The 19,686-nt window shown below is 43.3% G+C and overlaps 1 protein-coding gene across 2 annotated transcripts in view; it reads left to right on the forward strand.

Moving 5' to 3' along the window:
- The first annotated feature begins 3,946 nt into the window (after positions 1-3,946).
- Positions 3,947-19,686, forward strand: part of Cdrt1 (CMT1A duplicated region transcript 1) — a 30,146-nt gene continuing 14,406 nt past the window's right edge. For both annotated transcript variants that reach the window (XM_035448206.1, XM_035448207.1), the window contains exons 1-8: positions 3,947-4,460; positions 6,714-6,890; positions 8,831-9,031; positions 9,125-9,252; positions 11,131-11,253; positions 13,679-13,788; positions 15,772-15,972; positions 18,274-18,395. In XM_035448206.1, coding sequence (XP_035304097.1) covers positions 3,947-4,460; positions 6,714-6,890; positions 8,831-9,031; positions 9,125-9,252; positions 11,131-11,253; positions 13,679-13,788; positions 15,772-15,972; positions 18,274-18,395 — 1,576 coding nt within the window. The remainder of the gene's footprint in view (positions 4,461-6,713; positions 6,891-8,830; positions 9,032-9,124; positions 9,253-11,130; positions 11,254-13,678; positions 13,789-15,771; positions 15,973-18,273; positions 18,396-19,686) is intronic.

The raw sequence follows: 19,686 nt of genomic DNA on the forward strand, positions 1-19,686 counted from the left end.
AAATGTGGGCAGGGCCTGGATGCTGAGGGAAGGCAGATGAAGTAGTAGACAGGGATTGGCTTAGGGGCCCCTTGTGTAGAGAGGCATTCATTCAGAGGCAGGGTCCTCATCTCTTTTGTCCAGCTTCCTGGGAGTTAGTTTATCCAGAAACTAGGGGGTGTAATGGACTCCCTGCAAGAGGACAGATCTCTCAACAGCCAACCAGCTCCCCGTTATGTGTTATACTGAGCAGAGCACTAGTGCTCTGAACAGCACTAACAGCAGCCAGACACCCACCACCAAAAGCTTCCTGACCTCTGATCACCATGAGTGGGAACTGTCAGTAAATTCAGTTGGCCAAACACTCAGGCTCAGGGTTCCTATCTATCTTCAAATACACCTTTGTTGAGGTTCTGAAGGGGTCTTTATGTGTCCTCCCAAATAGTCAGATTGGTTTGAAAATTAATGCAAAGTAGAAAGGAGTTTGGTCTCTCTGTCTCTGTGTCTCTGTCTCTGTCTCTGTGTCTGTCTCTGTCTCTCTCTCTGTGTGTGTGCTATCTTAGTTTTTAGTTAGCTTGCTATGAAGAGATACCATGACCGTGGCAACTCTTATAAAGGAAAACATTTAATTGAGATGGCTTACAGTTCCAGAGGTTTATTTAGTCCATTATCATCATGGTGGTGTGCAGGCAGACATGGTGCTGGAGAAGGAGCTGAGAATTCTACATCTTTGATCCACAGGCAACAGGAAGTGAACTGTCTCTCATGGTTTGAACATATATGAGACCTCAAAGCCCACCTCCACAGTGACACACTTCCTCCAATAAGTCCACACCTACTCCAACAAGGCCACGCCCCCTAATAGTGCCACTCCCTTTGGGGGCCATTTTCTTTCAAACTGCCACAAGTGCTATTTTTGAACACTGTTTCTCATTTCGTCTCTTACCCAATCCTGGCAGGCCTGAGACACAGATACTTCTTTCTCTAATACATGGATGGAAGATGAAATGTCTCCCAGGTGAGAGAGGTTAAGTAATTTGCCCCAGGTCATTCAGCAAGAAATCATGATGGAATTAAGCAATGCATGCTTACATTTTAAACTGGAGTGACTCTAAATGCTTCTGGATGTAGGTCAGGCTAACAGTTTAGAATTCTAATGTAGTCAAACGTTTAGAAACAAGGTAATTTTAACTGTGCCACTTGTGAGGCTAATCCACCAGCTCTTGGGTATTCACACAGTGTGCTTTGGGCCTCTCTCTTCCTGTCTGCCTCCTCTATTGTTAGTCAGATCTCAATGCCCTTTGCCTGCTCTCCAGTTCTCTCTACACAGAAGGGGGGTGAGATTTTAGAACTAACCTCATTTGTCCCCGACCTAGACCCAATATGTGACCACCAATTCCAGCAAAACCATAGGTCATGATTTCCACTGTCTTCCTCCATCTGTCCTAGCCTTCCGAAGGGCACTGGAAATCATCTAGTGTTATATACCAGAGCAGTAATGAAAATAATAGCATCAGCTGAGCCTAAAGTTTTATCTAGACCTATGCATCAGCTATAACACATCTACTTTGCTCCCTTCAGTCCTTCTAAGTAGAGAAACTGAAGTCAGCTCCGAGGAGCTGCATGGCTTGCCCAAGACCACATATCTAGGACATAAACCTGAAGGAGAATTATCTCAGCGCCCCTCAGTGACTGCTGCTAGGCCTTTTCCAGTGATTCCATTCCCCATCTTTATTAGTCATTTGGAAAAAATTCAAATCTATGAAAAGCTGAAAGACTAGAACAGTGGACACTCATGTACTCTTCATTCATACTCACCAATTCTTAGAATTTGGTTATGCTTGATGTTGAATATTTTACAAAGCTCAGGGAAAACCTTCCAGGATGTCAGGGTGAGCAGACGTCTCCTTGAGGAGCCATCTATGTATTCGTATTTGGCTCTAATAGTCCAAGTCATTGTTTCTGGGGGTATCATGAGTCAGGGCTAAAGGAAACCTATCCCAGATAGCAGATAATACATACATTTCGTGCTGTTTTTTGTTTAAAATCTACACACACACAAACACACACACACACACACACACACACACACACACACACACACACACACACAATTTCCTTGCATACATCTGAGTGTAGGATCTATACACATTGTAGTGCACATTGATTGACTCACATAATCCCATATAACAATATAGCAGCTCCTGTTCAATGGGAAGTTTGGTCCCGAGGTTTCAATTACCCTTCAACATCAGTCTGAACCATTGGTGATATCATCACAAGACAGGAGGGCCTGCGATCTCAGCAGCTGGGAGGCAGAGACAAAGGAACACACACTTCAGGTTAGTTTGGCCTGTTGAGCAAGACCCTATCTTCAAAATAATAATTTTTTTAAAAAAGAATAAAGTACACTCCTATCCAATGTAAATGTTCTGAAAAAGAGGCCACATTCACACACTTTTATCATATATTATGGAAAAATTTTCCGTTTCATGTTTGTCTGTTGTGCTGGCTAGTTTTATATCAATTTGACACACACTAAAGTCATCAGGAAAGTGGGACTCTTGACTCGGAAAATGCTCCCAACAGACTGGCTTGTACTGGGGTATTTTCTTGACTGATGATTGATGTGGGAGGGGACAGCTCACTGTGCGTGGTGCCTTCCCTGGGCAGCTGGTCCTAGGTTGTATAATAAAGCAGGCTGAGCAAGTCATGAGAGCAAGCCAGTAAGCAGTGTCCCTCCATGTTATCCTGCCTCCAGGTTCTGGCCCCAACTTCCTTTAATGCTGAACTGTGGTGTGGAAGTGTAAGCAAAAGAAACTTTCCTCTCCAAGTTGCTTTTCTTGATGGTGTTTTAGTACAGCAATCGAAACCCTCACCAAGACAATTATTGTTGCACTTTTCTAATTCAGCCTTATTTATTAAATTTTATCACTGGTATGTGTGTGTGTAGGAAAACACATTATTCAGGGTTTGATGTTTTCTTGTGGCTTTTGCTATCCACTGGGGTCTCAGACTGTATCTCCCATGGATAAACATCCTGCAATGATGACAACGACAATAGGGTGATAGTTAGTGTGTACTGAGGGCAATGTTAATTGCTGAGCAGTCTTTTAAGTGTTGTGTGTACAGTAGCTCACTCAATCCTCCTCACACCTCTGTGAAGTAGAAACCATCACTGTCTCCACTTTCAGATGAGGAAACTGAAGATAAACAACCTAGTGGAGTCCACAGAGCAAGCAGCAGCTGGGCTGGGACCCAGTCTCTGAAGTCCTACCCCCGATTTCACTATCTTCATTACCAAGCCCACACTACCTCCCAACTACATGGTGGGCACGTGACTGAGGCTAAACATCAACTCCCGACATATCCTTGAGACAAGTGAAACTTCTGGACCAGACAGTGGTTCCCTGAAGATTTCTGTCTAGTACCGAGAAGTAATAAAATAACTTACATTTATGTTAAACATTTGTGCATTTACTGTGGCCACAACTTGCAGTATACTGGATCAGCCCATCTAAAGGCTACAGATGTTACATCTAAGTTTATATTTGTGAATATTTAAGAGCTCTTTAAGAGCTCTTAATAACAACAACTGAGAGCTCCAGACATTTTTATTTTTAAAAGGAGCTGTGTATATTTTATGTTTGGTTAAGGGCATATCTGCTCTAGAAATGAGATGAGCAGCTCTTCCAGAATATACAGCAACTGTCTCTACTTTTGCAGTGCCAGTCTTAGAAGATTTACGGTAAAACAATGTTTCCAAGGAGGTCAGTACAAAAAGCCAGACTTCTACAGGCAGTTTCTGGGTCAGACCAGTTTACCATCCATCGCAGTGGCTTCTGTTTTCTCCAGATGTTTATCACGAAGAGGATCCAAAAAGGCTATTTTTCTGCTTACCCTTTCCCTCCGGTGTTTGGTGGTGTTGCTAACGGGCAAGGTGAAATGAACTGGTCATCTGAGAGTTATGGAAAACATGGAACCAAGAATTAAGCAGGCCCCCTTTTTTCGTTGTGAAAGCGGACTCGACTGGGTTCCTGTGTGCCAGAAGTGTGAAACCTGTGTCTTAGCATGGAAGATCTTTGCTACCAAAGAGTGGTTCCGGAGGGTCAGTGACATATCCCAGAGGAGGTTTCTAGTCAGCATCCTGGGGCAGTTAAATAGCCTGTATTTGTTACGCTATTTCCAGAATATCCTACAGACCACCCAGGGGAAGGATTTCATCTATAACAGGTCCAGGATCAAATACAGCAGGAAGGAGGGGAAGGAGGAGAAGATTGTGAAGTCCTCCTTGACCCAGATGTTAGATGAAACAGTGGAGCAGAAGATGAAGGAAATCCTGTACTGGTTTGGCAACAGCACCCATCGGACTAAGGCAAATTACACTCTCTTGCTGCTGCAGATGTGTGACACAAAGTTACTGCTCACTGCCGCCAATGTAATCAGAGTCCTGTTTTTGAAAGAGTGGAACAATATCGCAGGTGAGAGCAGAGACCAGAGACCAGAATGCAGGATTGTTAGGGGGTACAGGTGCAGGCTGACTTGGGAGGGCAGTGACTGCCCACAGTGCAGGGTGTGGTTCTTGTACCTTGTCCTGACACCCATTCGTTTACCCAAGGAGGAACTTTGGTGTGCAATCTCATTCTAGAAAACTATCAGCTGAAACACAGACGGAAGGACAGACCTTTCAACCCTGGGGACTGAACAGAGCTTTCTGTCTGTCTTGGGGCCAGGAATGGCTGGTCCCAGGCTCTGACCACTGCAAGCTGGTGTCATTTCTTCTTGCACTGGGATTTGACTGGGCGTAGGAGGGATGTGGTAGGAAAACTGTGATTTGCTTCTTAGCTGGGATGGCAGAAGCCAAGCTGAGCGACACAACTTACAGCTTAAAAAAGTTTCATCTTACCATGTCTCTTTCTTAAGTATGAACCAAATCTTAATAAGATGTTTTAGAGGCCAAAATGCAGCTAAAAGTCCAAAATTGCCCTGGGCGCTAGTTCATAAGCAGTGGTTTGCATTTGAATCTCCAACAGGGTTTGACAAAATACAGACTGTGGGCCTCTGCCACAGCCTGGCCCAGCAGCTGGTCTGAGGTGGTGTCCGGTAAGCCTGAGGAGCCAGGTGTCTGCATCTGGTTGATGCAGACATTGCTGGACTTTGCTGAGAACCTTCTTGGTCATGAGTATTGACAGAATAGCCTTGGAAGCCAAATAAAGCAGAAGAAAGGAGGGAGTCTATGGATTAGGAGGGGTCCTAGAGTAGAGAGGTTTAGGGAGATTAGGTAATGGAGAAGAGGTATAGCCAGGGGTGGGGAGCTGAGCCGGAGGTTTGGTCTCACAGAGGAATTTTGGAATTTGAGCTCTTGAAGGTGGGTAATTCCTGTCCCCAAAGGATATTTGGTATTGTGATCCTATCTGTAGGCTAATGGAACAACCCTGCCCTGATTTAGAAACAGGGTCTGCTTTTCTTGGCTGGCCTAGAAACTCAAGAGTATTCCTCCTTGGGTCTCCCAAGAACTGGGGTTAATTTACAGGAATGCACCACCATTCATGACTTTGAAAGAAATTTTACTAGGATACAATTAGATCCTTAAACTTGTCAACAGGCTACTCCCCCCCCCCCCCGTCTCGCTCTGTCTCCTGCCCCCAGAACATTCCACTTCAATGTTCATGAATGCTGGTAGTTCTCTTTCTACAGCCCATCCCATGCTGTAAGACTTGGCTATTGGGGTTGTTTAAGCCTAGTTATAAGTTAAGGCAAATTTCTTTGCCTAGGAGAGCATCTCTCTTAAAAAGTTACAAGTTCTGGGGCTGGAGAGATGTTTTAGCAGTTAAGGGAAGGCCCTGCTTTGCAGAGGTCCCATACTAGACAGTGCAAACCTCCTGGTTCAGGGAACACCACATCCTCTTCTGAACTCCAAGGGCATCTGCACTCTAGTGCACATATCTCCAACAAGACACATAGTTAAAAATAATAAAAATAAGTATTTCTTAAAAGTTAAGCTTTCTATTACACAAAGAAACCCTGTCTTGAAAAACCAAAACCAAAAAACAAAAGTTAAGATTTCTAATCTGCTACAAGGCAGTTATGCGTTGAAGGAAATTAGGGAGAGCTTCAGAGAGCCATCCTTCCTGTAGCTCCTCCCATGGCTCCACCACTCTCTCCTCAAGAACAGAATGCTAATAAAATCTGTAGCCTAGATTTGCCAGCAGAGTCCTGGTGGAGGCTTCCCCAGATTTTTACATGGAAACTCAGAGGCCTTGAGTAAAACCAATATGCCTCTGGTTTATTCTGTATGTATGCTTCTCTCTCTGTGTATGTGTACGTGTGTGTGGGGGGTCGTCAATTCCAGGACCTGAATATCCATAGCTGCTCATGTTCTTTTTAATATAAAATAATCTAATATTTGCACCGATCCTATGTAAGCCTCCCAGGAACGTTAAATTGTCTCTAATTCATTTCTAAAACCGATGACAGACCAAATGCTGTGGGTAGTTGCTATGCTGTATTGTTCAGAGACTAGTGACAAAAGCTCTGTGCCTGTCTGCAGCAGGTATGGCTTTTTAACTTTTATTTTTTAATTTTCAGTTAGCAGCTGACTGAATCTGATAGGTTCAGGAAACTGGCTATATTTAAACCAAATTAGGAAAAACCAGGCCTTTTCTCTCTACTTCATTTTCCTCTATACACCTACTTCAAGAGCAAACTTGTTTTGGGTTTTGTTCGTTCGTCAGGCCTCCATCAAGACTCCAATGATGTAATGTTTTACCCAGAGAAAAACTACAACCCTGCATCTGACACCTCATATATCTACTGGGTAGCTAAAACCAAAACCACGTCACTCCCAATGTCTGGAGATTTTCCAGATAAAGACGAGACTGAAAGTGTGGAGAGAGAAACAACTATTACAGGTGAGTCAGGTCTACCAAGAAATCCAGTATAGCATCAGGTGAGTTAGATGGCTCAGCCTACAGGTTTGTTTTTTGTTTTTTTAACTTTTGGTAGGTTTTTGTGACTTCATGGCATCCTGTGTCAGAGAATATCTGCACTTACATAGTTTGACTTAAGATTTCTTTTTCTTTTTTAATGGCTGTGGGGTAGTAAAAATTTTTGTTGTGGCTTTTTGGGTTGGTTTTATTATGTATCCTGGCTGGCCTTGAACCCATGATCCTCCCTATCACAATCAATAGGCATGTATGTGGTGGCGTGACATTATTTTTACTTATGATGACTTTTCCAGGATGTGACCTCATACGACGTCAAAGAGCTTCTGTATATGAGGCTGGGAAATCTCAGTGGAGTTGGAGGCACTGGCAAGGCCATAGAAGCTGGGGACATCAGCTGTTAAGACTCACCTTCACTTAGCATAATGTGTTGGGCTCTTGGATTTTTTTTTTTCTCATTTAGTTCTTACAGCTGGTAAGGGTAGAAGGATAAGATTGGGTCAGTATTACCACTAATGCCCTTGCTTTTGCTTCCATGGGCTAAGATACTCTTGAGAACAGAGACCAGAAAGGAACTTTCTAGAATGTACCTTGATCTTTCCCTCTGTCCTAGGCCACAGTGTGCTCTCTGTTTCCTGAGCTCCGGTATGGTACATGGTGGCCCTCTAGAGTTCAGCTCACCAGCGGCTGTGTTTGAAGCACTGGATTCAGTTTTGTGAGGGAAAATAATGTAGTGGGGAATGTGGTTGCGGACATGAAGATCTTCCCAAGTTGGTCTTTGAAGTGAGGTACAGGAAGGAACTCATGGGTCATTAATTCTAGTTGGCCTGGAACTTGCTATGTAGATGACTCTGGGCTTGAACTGAGCCTTCAGTGTGGTGGAGTTACCGCTGTACAGCACCACACCCAGCCAGAGATGTGTTTTATGAAATGTATTGTCAGCTGGTTCTGCCTTTGTGTGAACATCATGAAGTGTACTTTCACACATCTGCATGGTATAGCCTAGTATACACCAAGGCTAGGTCATACATGCTGTCCATCATTGTCTGAAACATTGTGTGATTCATGACCATCCATGAAATAAGCATGAGAAATACAAAATACCTTCTAAATGAAAATTTCAAAATTTAAAGGTACACAGAACAGCCTAATAGATAGTCATATGACCAACAAAGATCAATGTTTTAGCAATCTTAGTATTTTTGCAATGCTGGTAACTGAACCTCAGACCTCATCCTTGCTAGTCAGTGCTTTACCACGGGGCTACACCTCTAATTTGGCAATTTTAATTCATCACCCTTCCCTCTTTTTAAATTATTTCATTTTTCTTCACTAGAGCTGTGTGTGTGTGTGTGTGTGTGTGTGTGTGTGTGTGTGTGTGTGTGTAGATACTGGGTGGGTGCACATGGAAGTCAGAGGTTGACATCAGGTATTCTTCTTAATTGTTCTGCAGTTTATTTTTTGAGGCAGGATCTCTCACTGAACCGGGAGCTCACTAATAGCTAGACTGTGAGCCTCAGGGATCTTTCTGTTCTGCCTCCCCAGTGCTGGGATTACAGGTATGGACCGCTGCACCTGGCTTTTAAGTTGGTGCTTGAGATCAAGACTTACATTTGTGCAGCAAGCACTTTCTGGATTGATCTCTCTCCCCAGCCCTCACTGGAGTATTTCATAGGAAATTCCAGATAAGATGCCATTTCAGCCTTCACTACTAGAAACATCTGGAGTGGAGAAGTACTTGGATGTTTGGTTCTATTTCAATGGGCAAAGAGATTGATGAGAAGATCCAGTGGCCCAGGGTAGACATGAAGATTTATTTGGGGGCAAGCTTTGCAGTGGATTTGTTTGGGGACTACAGTTACTACAGACCCAACTCAACCATCTACCTTTCTCCGGCTTTGCTTTAGAGGAAAAAGGGAAGAGTTCACTCCAGTGTATTTCTGAGTTGAATAAACAGCTTTCTGGAAAAGCAGGCATATCCAAGCTGGAAGACGATCCGTGCAACCTGCTGCTGAGCCTGGACGATATTCAAGCCCTGTCTTCTGGGTCCAGCAAATATCGGGACTTTATCCGTTACCTGCCCCTCCACCTCTCCAAGTACATTCTAAGTATGCTGGGTGTCTTCGGGGACTTGGCAGAGACTTCCCATCTGGGCCCAGCTCTGGGGGGTTCTGGGTCCATCTTCTTTCTTCTTCTCCCAGGAATGCTGGATAAGAACAGCCTGACCAGGTGTGCCTTTGTGAGCCAGCACTGGGCTGCTCTGACCCAGCAGGTCAAGATGGACCTGTCCATGCAATCCTTCCTTCAGAACCAGATTTCTCTCCTGCAGGTACTTTGGGTCTGAAAGTGGGTGTGTCTGGAGACTAGCTCTGTTTCCACAGTAAGAGTGAACATTGGTGTCTCCCTGCTAGACGCACAAATGGCTCCCTATCCACATATGCAGCCACTCTCTGGTGCTCTGACCTCCCCATGGGTCAACACCTGTCTTCCCATTGTCATTGTACTCAGCAGGGACACATACAGAAACCTTTCAGGTGGGCCTGAGAGATTGGTTCAGCGGGTGGAGGAACCTGAGTTCAATTTCCTGAACCCATGTGATGAAAAGAGGGAACAAATTTCTGCGAGTTGTCCTCTGGTTACGCGTGTGTTGTGGTACATGTGCCTGTCCCCTATACACACATACACACAAATGTAGGAAATAATCATTTTTAAATAGAACTCTCCAAGGAGCCCAGGGGCTTCCTAACCCTCAAGCGGCTGACCTCATATAGTGGAGAGAATATAGAACATAATATTTTGCATTTTCAAGAATATAATCTACTGTCATTATCTATTGGGAATTTATCAGACAATAGACCTCTTGAATTACCATCTCTAGAACCACAAGCTCCCAAACCAAACCAAACATAGAGAGGCCTAAAATTCTCCCTCTGCACAGAGAGTTATAGTGGCTTCTACAACCAGAAAGCCACAGGTGAACTTCTGAATCCACTTTGAGCTGTCCACATAGTTACAAGGCCCAAAGGCATAGGGTTTAGGTTAATAGAAGTTTTCTCCAACAGTAAGCATCTCTAGCATTTCTACCTATGTTTCTACCTGAAACCTAACCCGAACCATTAGTGCAGGTGGTGACAAAGGAAGAGAGGCAGGCTCAGTTAGTAAGCCACTGTCAGGATCCACTCCCCTCTCATGCTGGCTTCCTTCCAGACATTTGGCATTCACCATCTTTCTTGATTTGTTCATATACAATCTTGCTTTAACTGGCCAGGCCTGGGCCTTCACAGCTTGATCATCTTCAGATTTCACCAAGAACTAGTTTTCCCCCTTTCTCCTGGAGGGTAGAAATGATGAGGAGTCATTCCGTGTGTGTGTGTGTGTGTGTGTGTGTGTGTGTGTGTGTGTGTGTGTGTGTGTGCTTGTACATGTGTGTGTGCATGCATGTGTGTGTGCTCATACTTATGTGTGTGCATGCGTGCAGGGTGTGTGTGTGTGTGTGTGTGTGTGTGTGTGTGTGTGTGTCTGTGTGTGTGTTGTATATTTTGAATATATGTTTAAGGCTGGGGATGTATCTCAGTAATAGAGTGGTTGCTTCAACCCCTAGCACCACAAAATATTTTTCTTGAGATGATGGATAACATTGTATTATTTATCATGTAGGATATAATATTTTGAAGTATATGTACATCGTGGAAAGGTTAAATGCCACTAATGAATGCATCATTTCACCCGGAGAGAGAACACTTAGCTTTGCATTTTCAAGAATACAGTAATCTTCATTAGCTATTGTGAACTCACCATACAATAGATCTCTCGAACTCCTGTCTAACTCTAATTATGTGTCCTTTGACCACAACCTCTGCCTCTACTCCCCTGGAACCACCTCAGTCTCTGGTGATCACTATTCTTTACACTTTTCATGAGATCAACTTTGTTAGAGTCCACACAACTGAGATCACCTATCTGTCTCTATGTGCCTGGCTTATTTCATTTCACAGAATGTCTTCTACTTCCATGCACATTGTTCCAAATGCTTTGTTGTATCCCATTGTGGGTGCACACAGGTGCACATACACACACACACTTTTTTTCTTTATTCTTCTCTAAAGGATATTTACTTAGTTCTATATTTTAGTTATTGTGGATAGAATGATGATAAACATGAGAATACAGATGTGCAAGTGTAGTCTTTTTTTTCTTAACCACACAGGGTTCTTACACAAGGGGAATAGACCCTAACTATGCCAGCAAAGTCTCTGTCCCAGTCCCTAAATTCTTAGATGAAGGGAAGCGTATGCGGTCAAAAAGCCAGAAGTGGAAACTGAGAACAAAGGTGGGTTTCACTGATTCCTGGGGTAAGTAGCTTAAAGTGTCTCAGTGTCCCTCTTGGCCATTGAAGGTTGACATCCACAAACAAGGACATAGGCTTGTGGGAGGTACCACTCTCTGAAGGAGACAAAAGTTCTGTGTGGCTACTCACATATAAGTCACTCCTTCTACATAAGCCTTGGTGTTATCATCTGCTGGATGAGTGGAATTCATTGGGTTGTCCTCTCAGTGGTCTGTGTCAATAGCATTAAGTCATCCAAGTGGAGATTTCAGAGGCTGGGAGCAGCGTCACCCACACCTCAGATTCCCCTTTGTCTTAGGAGACCACACATCTCAAGGCTACTTGAGAATGATGAGGACATAAAGAGGGCTAAGGCTTAGAATGCCAGATTCCTCACCTCACTATCCAGTTCCTTCTGCTGCTTGATGGAGGGGAGAATAAGTTACCTATAGCTCTCCTCATCAGTTCTTAGGCAATAACATGGACCAAAGGGAAGACATTTGGAGCATCGTGCATTTAGGTTTCGAGTCCTGCCACTCTGTTGAAGTTCCATGTATTCTGAAATCTATCCAGTTGGTACTAAGAGGATACTTTAATGAGGGGTGGTTTGACTTGGGTGCCCATAGGGAACCCATGGAGTATAATTTAGAGATGGTTTATCTCATGTATGTGGAGGGCCAGGAAGAGAATGCAAAGAGAGTGGTGGCATGGGCTGTAAGGGATAGTGAGACTGTGATGAAATGAGAGCCTGCAGCCCTCCCAAAGGGCCTGGTTGCTATGCAACTCCAGCTAATTCTGCCATTGAGGACTGGGTAATCTGACCTTCCAGACAATCTGAGTTTTCAGGATAAGGGGGAAAAATCAGAGTTATGTGAAATCTCTTGCATTGCCAGGTGTGGTGGTACACATCTGAAATCTCAGCTGAGGAAGGAGGATTGCCTAGGCAACATAGTCATAGTGAGTTCGAAGCCAGCTTGAGCTGGCTCAGAAGCAAAAACAAAGGGAACCTCTTGCCTTCTTAAAAAAACGATAGCAGCCAGTTAAAGGGAGTTTTCACAATCTACGTAAATTAAGAAAAGATGTCTGCAAATCTTATTTACCTGCAAGTTTTCAACTCCAAGTTGGTTCATCTGTCCCATTTTTGTCAATAAAGAAACAGGGTCAGAAAGCTCAAGGACTTCTAGCCAGTTGAGTGACAGAGACACATGTTGAACACACACACACACACACACACACACACACACACACACACACACACACACACACACAGAGGCACGCACACTTCTTTTCTAAGGCTATTTCTCTTTTATGTCTAACAAGCTTCATGGGCCCTGGAGATAAGGCAAGTGTGCAGGTTCTTCTGGAGCAAAACTGTTAGGTGAGCATCTCTGTGTGGTTAAAGCTCAGGGACAGCGAGCAGAGAAAGAGTCCAGGACATGGGAGGACGCTGAGTTTGAAAGAGGCTTCAAAGGGGAAGTTCTCAGGCCTGTCTGGTGCACAAGTGATGTTGTCGTCTTTGCTCTCATGACAGTCTCACACTTTCTTTCCTACAAGTCTGGTGTGGCTGCTTCCAGCTTTTTGAGGGCTGGGGGAGGAAAGGATGTGGCAGTTCAGTTCAGTCTTCTATACCAGAATTTTTCATGCTCGACAGGCTGGAGCCATTCAGAAAGGTGAGTGGCTGGAGAGAAGGAAGGAGGAAAGGGGAAAGAAACGGTGGTAAGAAGAGAAGAAGGAAAAATGAGAAGCAAAGGCAATCACCCCTACTGAGACTTGATGAAACTCATTTTCCATTTCTGAGTCTCAGATATGTCACCTGTAAGGTGATGAGAGTTACCATGTGGGCAAGTGGTCCACCTTGTGAGTCAGCTGCAAGGATAATGATGGGCAGGTGTATATGAGCACTGGACTCAAATGTACCAAGTGCAGCATTGTGTCACATGTGTTTGATGTTTTGGTGTGTTCTGTGCTACTGGGTACCTGGACTATAAATACAATATCTCAATTTTGTGAGATGGTTGGTCAAAGGCAGCTGTAATTTGATGTATGACCGTGCCCATGTGAGCATTTCTGTGTGAGCACATCTGTGTGAGCTTGTCCGTGTGAGCATGCCTGTGTGTGCATGTCCACATGAGCTTGCTCCTGTGAACTCATTTTCTGTAAAGTTACACTCCAGGAAACACTTGGAATTCAGCCATGCAAGTACATAGAGCTGAACTGTAGAAAAGTCAGAGGTGAAACATGAACTGGCACCCTCATCTTAGTGTTTTCTCTCACAGGTAACTTCTGTGTCTGTTTATCTCCCCATCGACCCTGAACAGCAGCTGCATCCTTGAAGGGAAGAGTCCTCAGGAGACCGGGGTTGGCGGCAGTGCAGCTAGGACTCCAGGTAAATCCATGCCACTTTTGACACCAACTATCTCTTCTTTAGAATGATTACAACTTGTGGACTGCATACCAGAACCAGGAAACTCAGCTGGTGCAGATGGAGGAGAGGAATGTCTTCTGTGGCACCTACAACATTCGCATTCTCTCTGACACGTAAGCACTGGCGTGAGAAGTTAGATCTGTAGGCCCCACTGGACCTTCACTGATGAGGGAAGGCAGAGCTCCTCCACTTAGGCTCCAGGTCTGAACTAGAGTAAGGTCCTGTTTGAACAACATCTGTTTAATCTGCACCCTTCTCTGCAGCACGGAACAACTTCGTTAGTTTTAGGTATTCTGACCAAAACACTTTTGTATATGTTACACACAGAAATCTTTGGTTCTTTGAAATTTCACTATTGTCTTTCTCCAACTTGGGAACTAATACATGGAGAAAAGTCCTATAAATCCCAGCCGGTGTACAGAGAAATATAAGTCTCTTGCAATTGTGTTGCTAAGAGACTGCCACCACTGACATTTCTCTTAGATAGGGTTATTATTGAAACACCATGACCAAAAGCAACTTGGGGAAGAAAGGGTTTATTTAGCTTACATGTCCTGAATTACAGTCCATTGAGGGAAGTCATGTCAGGAACTCAAGCTGGGCAGGAACCTGAAGGCAGGAGCTGATGCAGAGGCCATGGAGGGGAGCTGCTTACTGACTTGCTCCTCATGGCTTGCTCAGCCTGCTTCCTTATAGAACCCAGGACCACCAGTCCAGAGGTGTCCCCACCCACAATGGGTTGGGCCTTTTCATATCAATCACTAATTAGGAAATTGCCCTACCGGCTTTCCGTTGAAGTTCCCTCCTCTCATGTGACTCCAGCTAATTTCAACCTGACATAAACCTAGTAAGCACAATATTGACCTCTAACCTCCAGAATAGTGTCTTTGAACACATAGCACATGCTTGAAGGAAATGGGATTATATTATACACTTCTGTAACACATTACAGCAAAACACTCTGGTATCTATTCTAAATATGAAAATGTATTTACAATAATCGAATCATGTGACATCATTTGGGTATGCCACAAGAAGGCTTATTTATTTATTTATTTATTTATTTATTTATTTATTTATTTAGGTAAGGTTGTGAATGTAACATGGGGTCTCTCACATGCTAGACCTGTGAGTCATCAACCCAGTCCCAATAAAGGATTTTAATAGTTTATGTTTTGCCATACTTTTGGCCTGGGTCCTTTCTCTTTATTCACAAGGTTTTGTGCAGGCTGCCCGTATTTTTAGTCTGTGTGGGATAGTTTTTTACAAATTGTTTGGTGACAGCTGCTCTTCAGATGTGTGTGTGTGTGTGTGTGTGTGTGTGTGTGTGTGTGTGTGTGTGTGTGTGTGGTGTTGCACTACAGATAAGACAGAAGGAGTCAGCAAGAATTTCTCCTGTTCAAAGTGATTTTGCCTTCCTGTTTGCTGCAACATTGCCTCCTTACTTAATAACAGTGTCCTCTTTCACAATGAAGGATGGCTCTACTTGGACAAATTATTTGGTCATCCTGTTCATTATACCCAGTTTTATAATAGTTTTATGATTGGGAAATCAATTCATGTCACCTGGCATTGGTGGACTGACTATAAAACTCACTGTGAACAAGGGTTGGGTCACATTCTCGTTTACTGTCAGTGTAGAACTCCAATCCTAAGAACTGCTCCTTGGATACTGGTTAATGGGCAAAGACAGGAAGAGGAAATTCAGTGCACATGGAACTTCCTAATTATATACCTCTAAAGTTTCCTATGAGAAAACAGGTTTCCATGGTCAACCAAGTTTGGGAACTGTCACTCAGTTTAGTTTATCTTTGGGCAATTTAGCATATATAAGCAGAACACACACACACACACACACACACACACACACACACACACACTAACAAGTGTCTTCAGGGTTTAATCCTCTCTGGCATAGATTTTTGTGGTGTGAGGCAGGGATCATCAGGTCCCATTATCACTTGGCCTTGCCTCTGAAAGGCCCTACATTTCCTGTTATTCTACTAGTGTAGGCAAAAGTCAAGTAATGTGGAAGCCCAGGAAGGTCACTAACTCCTCTTTCCTACAACCCAACCCCTCCACATCCTGAAACCCAGGAAGGACCAAAACAGGATCATCCACTATAATGGGGGAGATCTGATGGCTCTATCATCCAATCGGAAGATCCACCTTCTGAACATCATGCAGGCTAGGGAGATGCCCATTGAGTTCCGAGGACACGCTGGCAGCATCAGGGCTCTCTATGTGTCTGAGGAGGAGAACATTCTCTTCAGTGGGAGTTACGACCTGAGTATCAGGTGAGAGAGAAGTACAAGGTCATGATCATTGGCCAGCAAAAACTAGGCTTTTGTGAGAAGCATTGCATGACACGCCTTTTTCTTTTTGTATTTACTTTATAGGTTATCTTGAATTACATTAGTTCTAGAATATTTATAAAAGTAGATTTTTTGCAAAATAAAAGCCAAGATAATATTTACTGTTTAAACTTTGAAATAGATTTGTAAGTTATCAGATGTTGGCATTGAAAATCAGAAATTTTCCTTCTTTTTTCTTGTCTTTTTAAAATATTCTTAAAAATGTAATTTATATTTAAAAAAAATTCTTTCAAAGGAAATTAGTTTTTTTTTATGGGTGTGAAATGCAATGTGGAAGCAAACTCATGTTTAAACTGTACATAATCATATATTTTAGTTTTAGAGATTTATTTAAAAAAATAAAAAATTATGTATATATGTGTGTGTCTGTGGATGGGTATATGGATATGAGCACAGAGTTGCCCTTGGAGACTAGAAAAGGTGTGGTTTGCCCCAGAGCTAGAATCACAGACCATTGTGAGCTGTCTGGGATGGGTGCAGGGAACAAAACTTGGGTTAATGGCTGAGCCATCCCTTCAGCCACTTCTACTTTAAAGAATGTAATGAACACTTATGTGCCCATTCTCAGACTAGGAAAGAGCCCTTACCTGACCTCTGAGTGATTTCCGACTTTCTCTCTCTCTCTCTCTCTCTCTCTCTCTCTCTCTCTCTCTCTCTCCCTCCCTCCCTCCCTCCTCCCTCCTCCCTCCCCCCTCCTCCCTCCCTCCCTCTCTCTCTTCTTTCTTTCTTTCTTTCTTTCTTAAGATGGGATACTGTTGCTCAAACTTTTATATGGTTATTTTTTTTTTTTTTTGGTTTTTTGAGACAGGGTTTCTCTGTGGCTTTGGAGGCTGTCCTGGAACTAGCTCTTGTAGACCAGGCTGGTCTCGAACTCACAGAGATCCACCTGCCTCTGCCTCCCGAGTGCTGGGATTAAAGGCGTGTGCCACCACCACCCGGCCCTCTTGTATTTCTTTATAGATTTTTCTTCATGTTTATATATTTCCAAAAATATCAACTATTTATTTAGACCCATGTTTCAAGTCAAAATAAATGGAATTGTACTTTGAAAACAACTTGGTTCTTGCCCTGGACTGGATTTAAGATTCACCATATGATGTGCACAGCAGTCATAGCTTATTTGTGTGTGGGCAGATGAATATTTGTGTTATTTCTGGTGTTTAGCTCTAGAACAGATGATCTTGGCTACACTATCTGGTGCCTGTGTGCATGACCTTTGGGTTATGCTTTTCTTAGGCCTCTAGTTATGTAACCAGGCTAGACTTGAACTCAAGGCCACCTTCCTGCCTTAGCCTCCTGAATGCTGGGATTGTAGGCATGTGGCATCATGTCTGGCTTTGTGGTGTCTGTGTTAAAGCCCTATGTTATTTTATTTTTGCCTTTCATTTTCAGGTCTCCAGTCAACTTGAAACTCATTTTTGTTATGACCTCCTATTATTTTAAGAGGCCCTTCAGTTGTGTCTCCAACTGTCTCAGCATCATTTATGAAAAAGAATGTCCTTCCCCCACTGATCTATATGACTGACTGTATTCTGAGAGATGAATCTCTATCTTGCTGTTCCTGGACCCTCGGTTCTATTTCAGTTTTCTTTTTGCCTGTCCTTGTTCAACATTGTTTTAGTTACTTTGGTTTTTGAATCTTTATATCTGGTAGGGCAAGTCCTTTACCTCATTCATCTCGTGGCTCTTCTCTGACTTTGGTTTGGTTTATTTTCAGGTTTGTTTCTGGACATTGGGGAAAGGGAAATGAGCTGCCTGTAATGGGCCACTTCCTCCCCAGAACTCACATTACAAACACAGATCAGCACATCAGGCTTTGCATCAGACTCAGGCCCTTGTCTTTCTTACTGAGTTATCTCCTCAGCTCCCTTCTTTGTTCTGTTAAACACTCTATAACAGTCCTGCACACTCTTACTAAACTTCATAATATTTAATTCTGAATGGCACCACAGCCTTGTGTTTTCACATTGGTTTTTGACAGAGAGGAATGGTTTTGAGTTTTGTAGGCTGATCTGTGACCAGTAGACCTGTTCACCTCTGTTACTAGTCCTAAAGTGCACATTGCACTTGCTGAGTTGGTTTTCCAGTGAGGATGATGATCTTACTAATGCTAACAGTAACTAGGCTCTGTTGCCTACTGACTATCTAGCTATCTAAAGGAACCCTATATAGTAGAATCCTTTGGACCAGAAAAATCTCTACCCCTTTTCCCCATTTTTGCAGATACTGGGATATGACAACTGGGTCTTGCATACGAATCTTCTATGGCCACCAGGGGACAATCACTTGCCTGGATTTATATAAGAACAGGCTTGCATCTGGAGCAAGAGATGGTCAGGTAAAAGGTGAGAAATCTGCCTTAATTTTCTTCCCTCCCCTGCCTTTCTCTCCCTCCCCCTCCTTCCCTTCCCTCTTCCTTTCCCTCCTATATAGCTTGGGCTGCTTTGAACTCATGATCCTCCTATCTTAGCCCCCTGGGTTCTGGAATTTCAGGCACATTCAACCTCACTCAGCTTGTGCTTTACTTATTTCTATAACCAGTCCTTATTCTCTTACTTGTGCATATATTTCTACATCTGTGAAACTATCAATCCAATAATACTTCAGAATCCCCTGCCTCGGGAATGGTACCACCCACAGTGGGTGAATCATGCCACCTTAATTAATGTAATTAAGATAATCTCCAAAAATACATGTTTTGAGGCCCATCACTCAGGTAATTCTAGATTTTGTCAAGCTGATAATTAAGACCACCATCATAATCACTGAGGCAGACAAGTAGCCACAAACAGAGCTACAAAGATAAAAAGTAGGGATTTGAATTGAAGACTGTCTGGCTCTTAGTCATATGCTTCTAGCTGCATGCAGTGAGCAAAGGAAACATAGAAAAAAGAGTAAATTAGGAAAAGCTCCATCAGCATGATGCCACTTGAGGGTGATCTTAAGGATGAGTTTCATAGGCAGATAGTGGAAAATAATCCAAGCAGAGGGAACAAGGATAGATAGATGTGTAGGAGGATGAAGAAGACTGGGTAGTGAGTACTTCCCATTGTTCATTGTGGCTGGACCAGTTATAGAGAGCTTTCTGTATCATGATGCAAAACTGAACCTTAAAGCCACAGGTGTGTTTTCACCTGTGGACCTGACACAATCTAGTACGGACTTTAGATGATAACTCAGATGAGAGTTTGGAAGAACTTGGAAGAGGGTGACTATGTGGAGATGGGGAACAAACTAAGACACCTTGCACCCTAGAAAATTGCCACAGTGTCTTCAAAATACTTGAGAACTAACAAGCACGAGGAAACTCAGATGGATGTAGCTTCCTATTCAATGGCCCAGGTGAGAGACTGCCAGAGGGGAAATTGCCAGGACTCTCTCAACAACTGGATATAAAAAGAAAGCTATAAATGCAAGAAATAATGCCATTAAAAACCCAGAATGATTGGCATATAAAAATATAATTCATGGAAATAACAAAGACTACACAGAGAGAACAAAGTAGGGAGAAAATAGAGAGAAGGCCATGGTTCAGTTTTGGCATGCCAAGTATGGCAGGCAGAGCAACGCCCAAGCCAAAAATGTCTTCACCCTAACCCTTGGAACTAGTGACTATTTTATCTTGTGCTAGGTTGT

The sequence above is a fragment of the Cricetulus griseus genome, chromosome 7 (genome assembly GCF_003668045.3).
Source record: "Cricetulus griseus strain 17A/GY chromosome 7, alternate assembly CriGri-PICRH-1.0, whole genome shotgun sequence".
Lineage (NCBI taxonomy): Eukaryota > Metazoa > Chordata > Mammalia > Rodentia > Cricetidae > Cricetulus > Cricetulus griseus.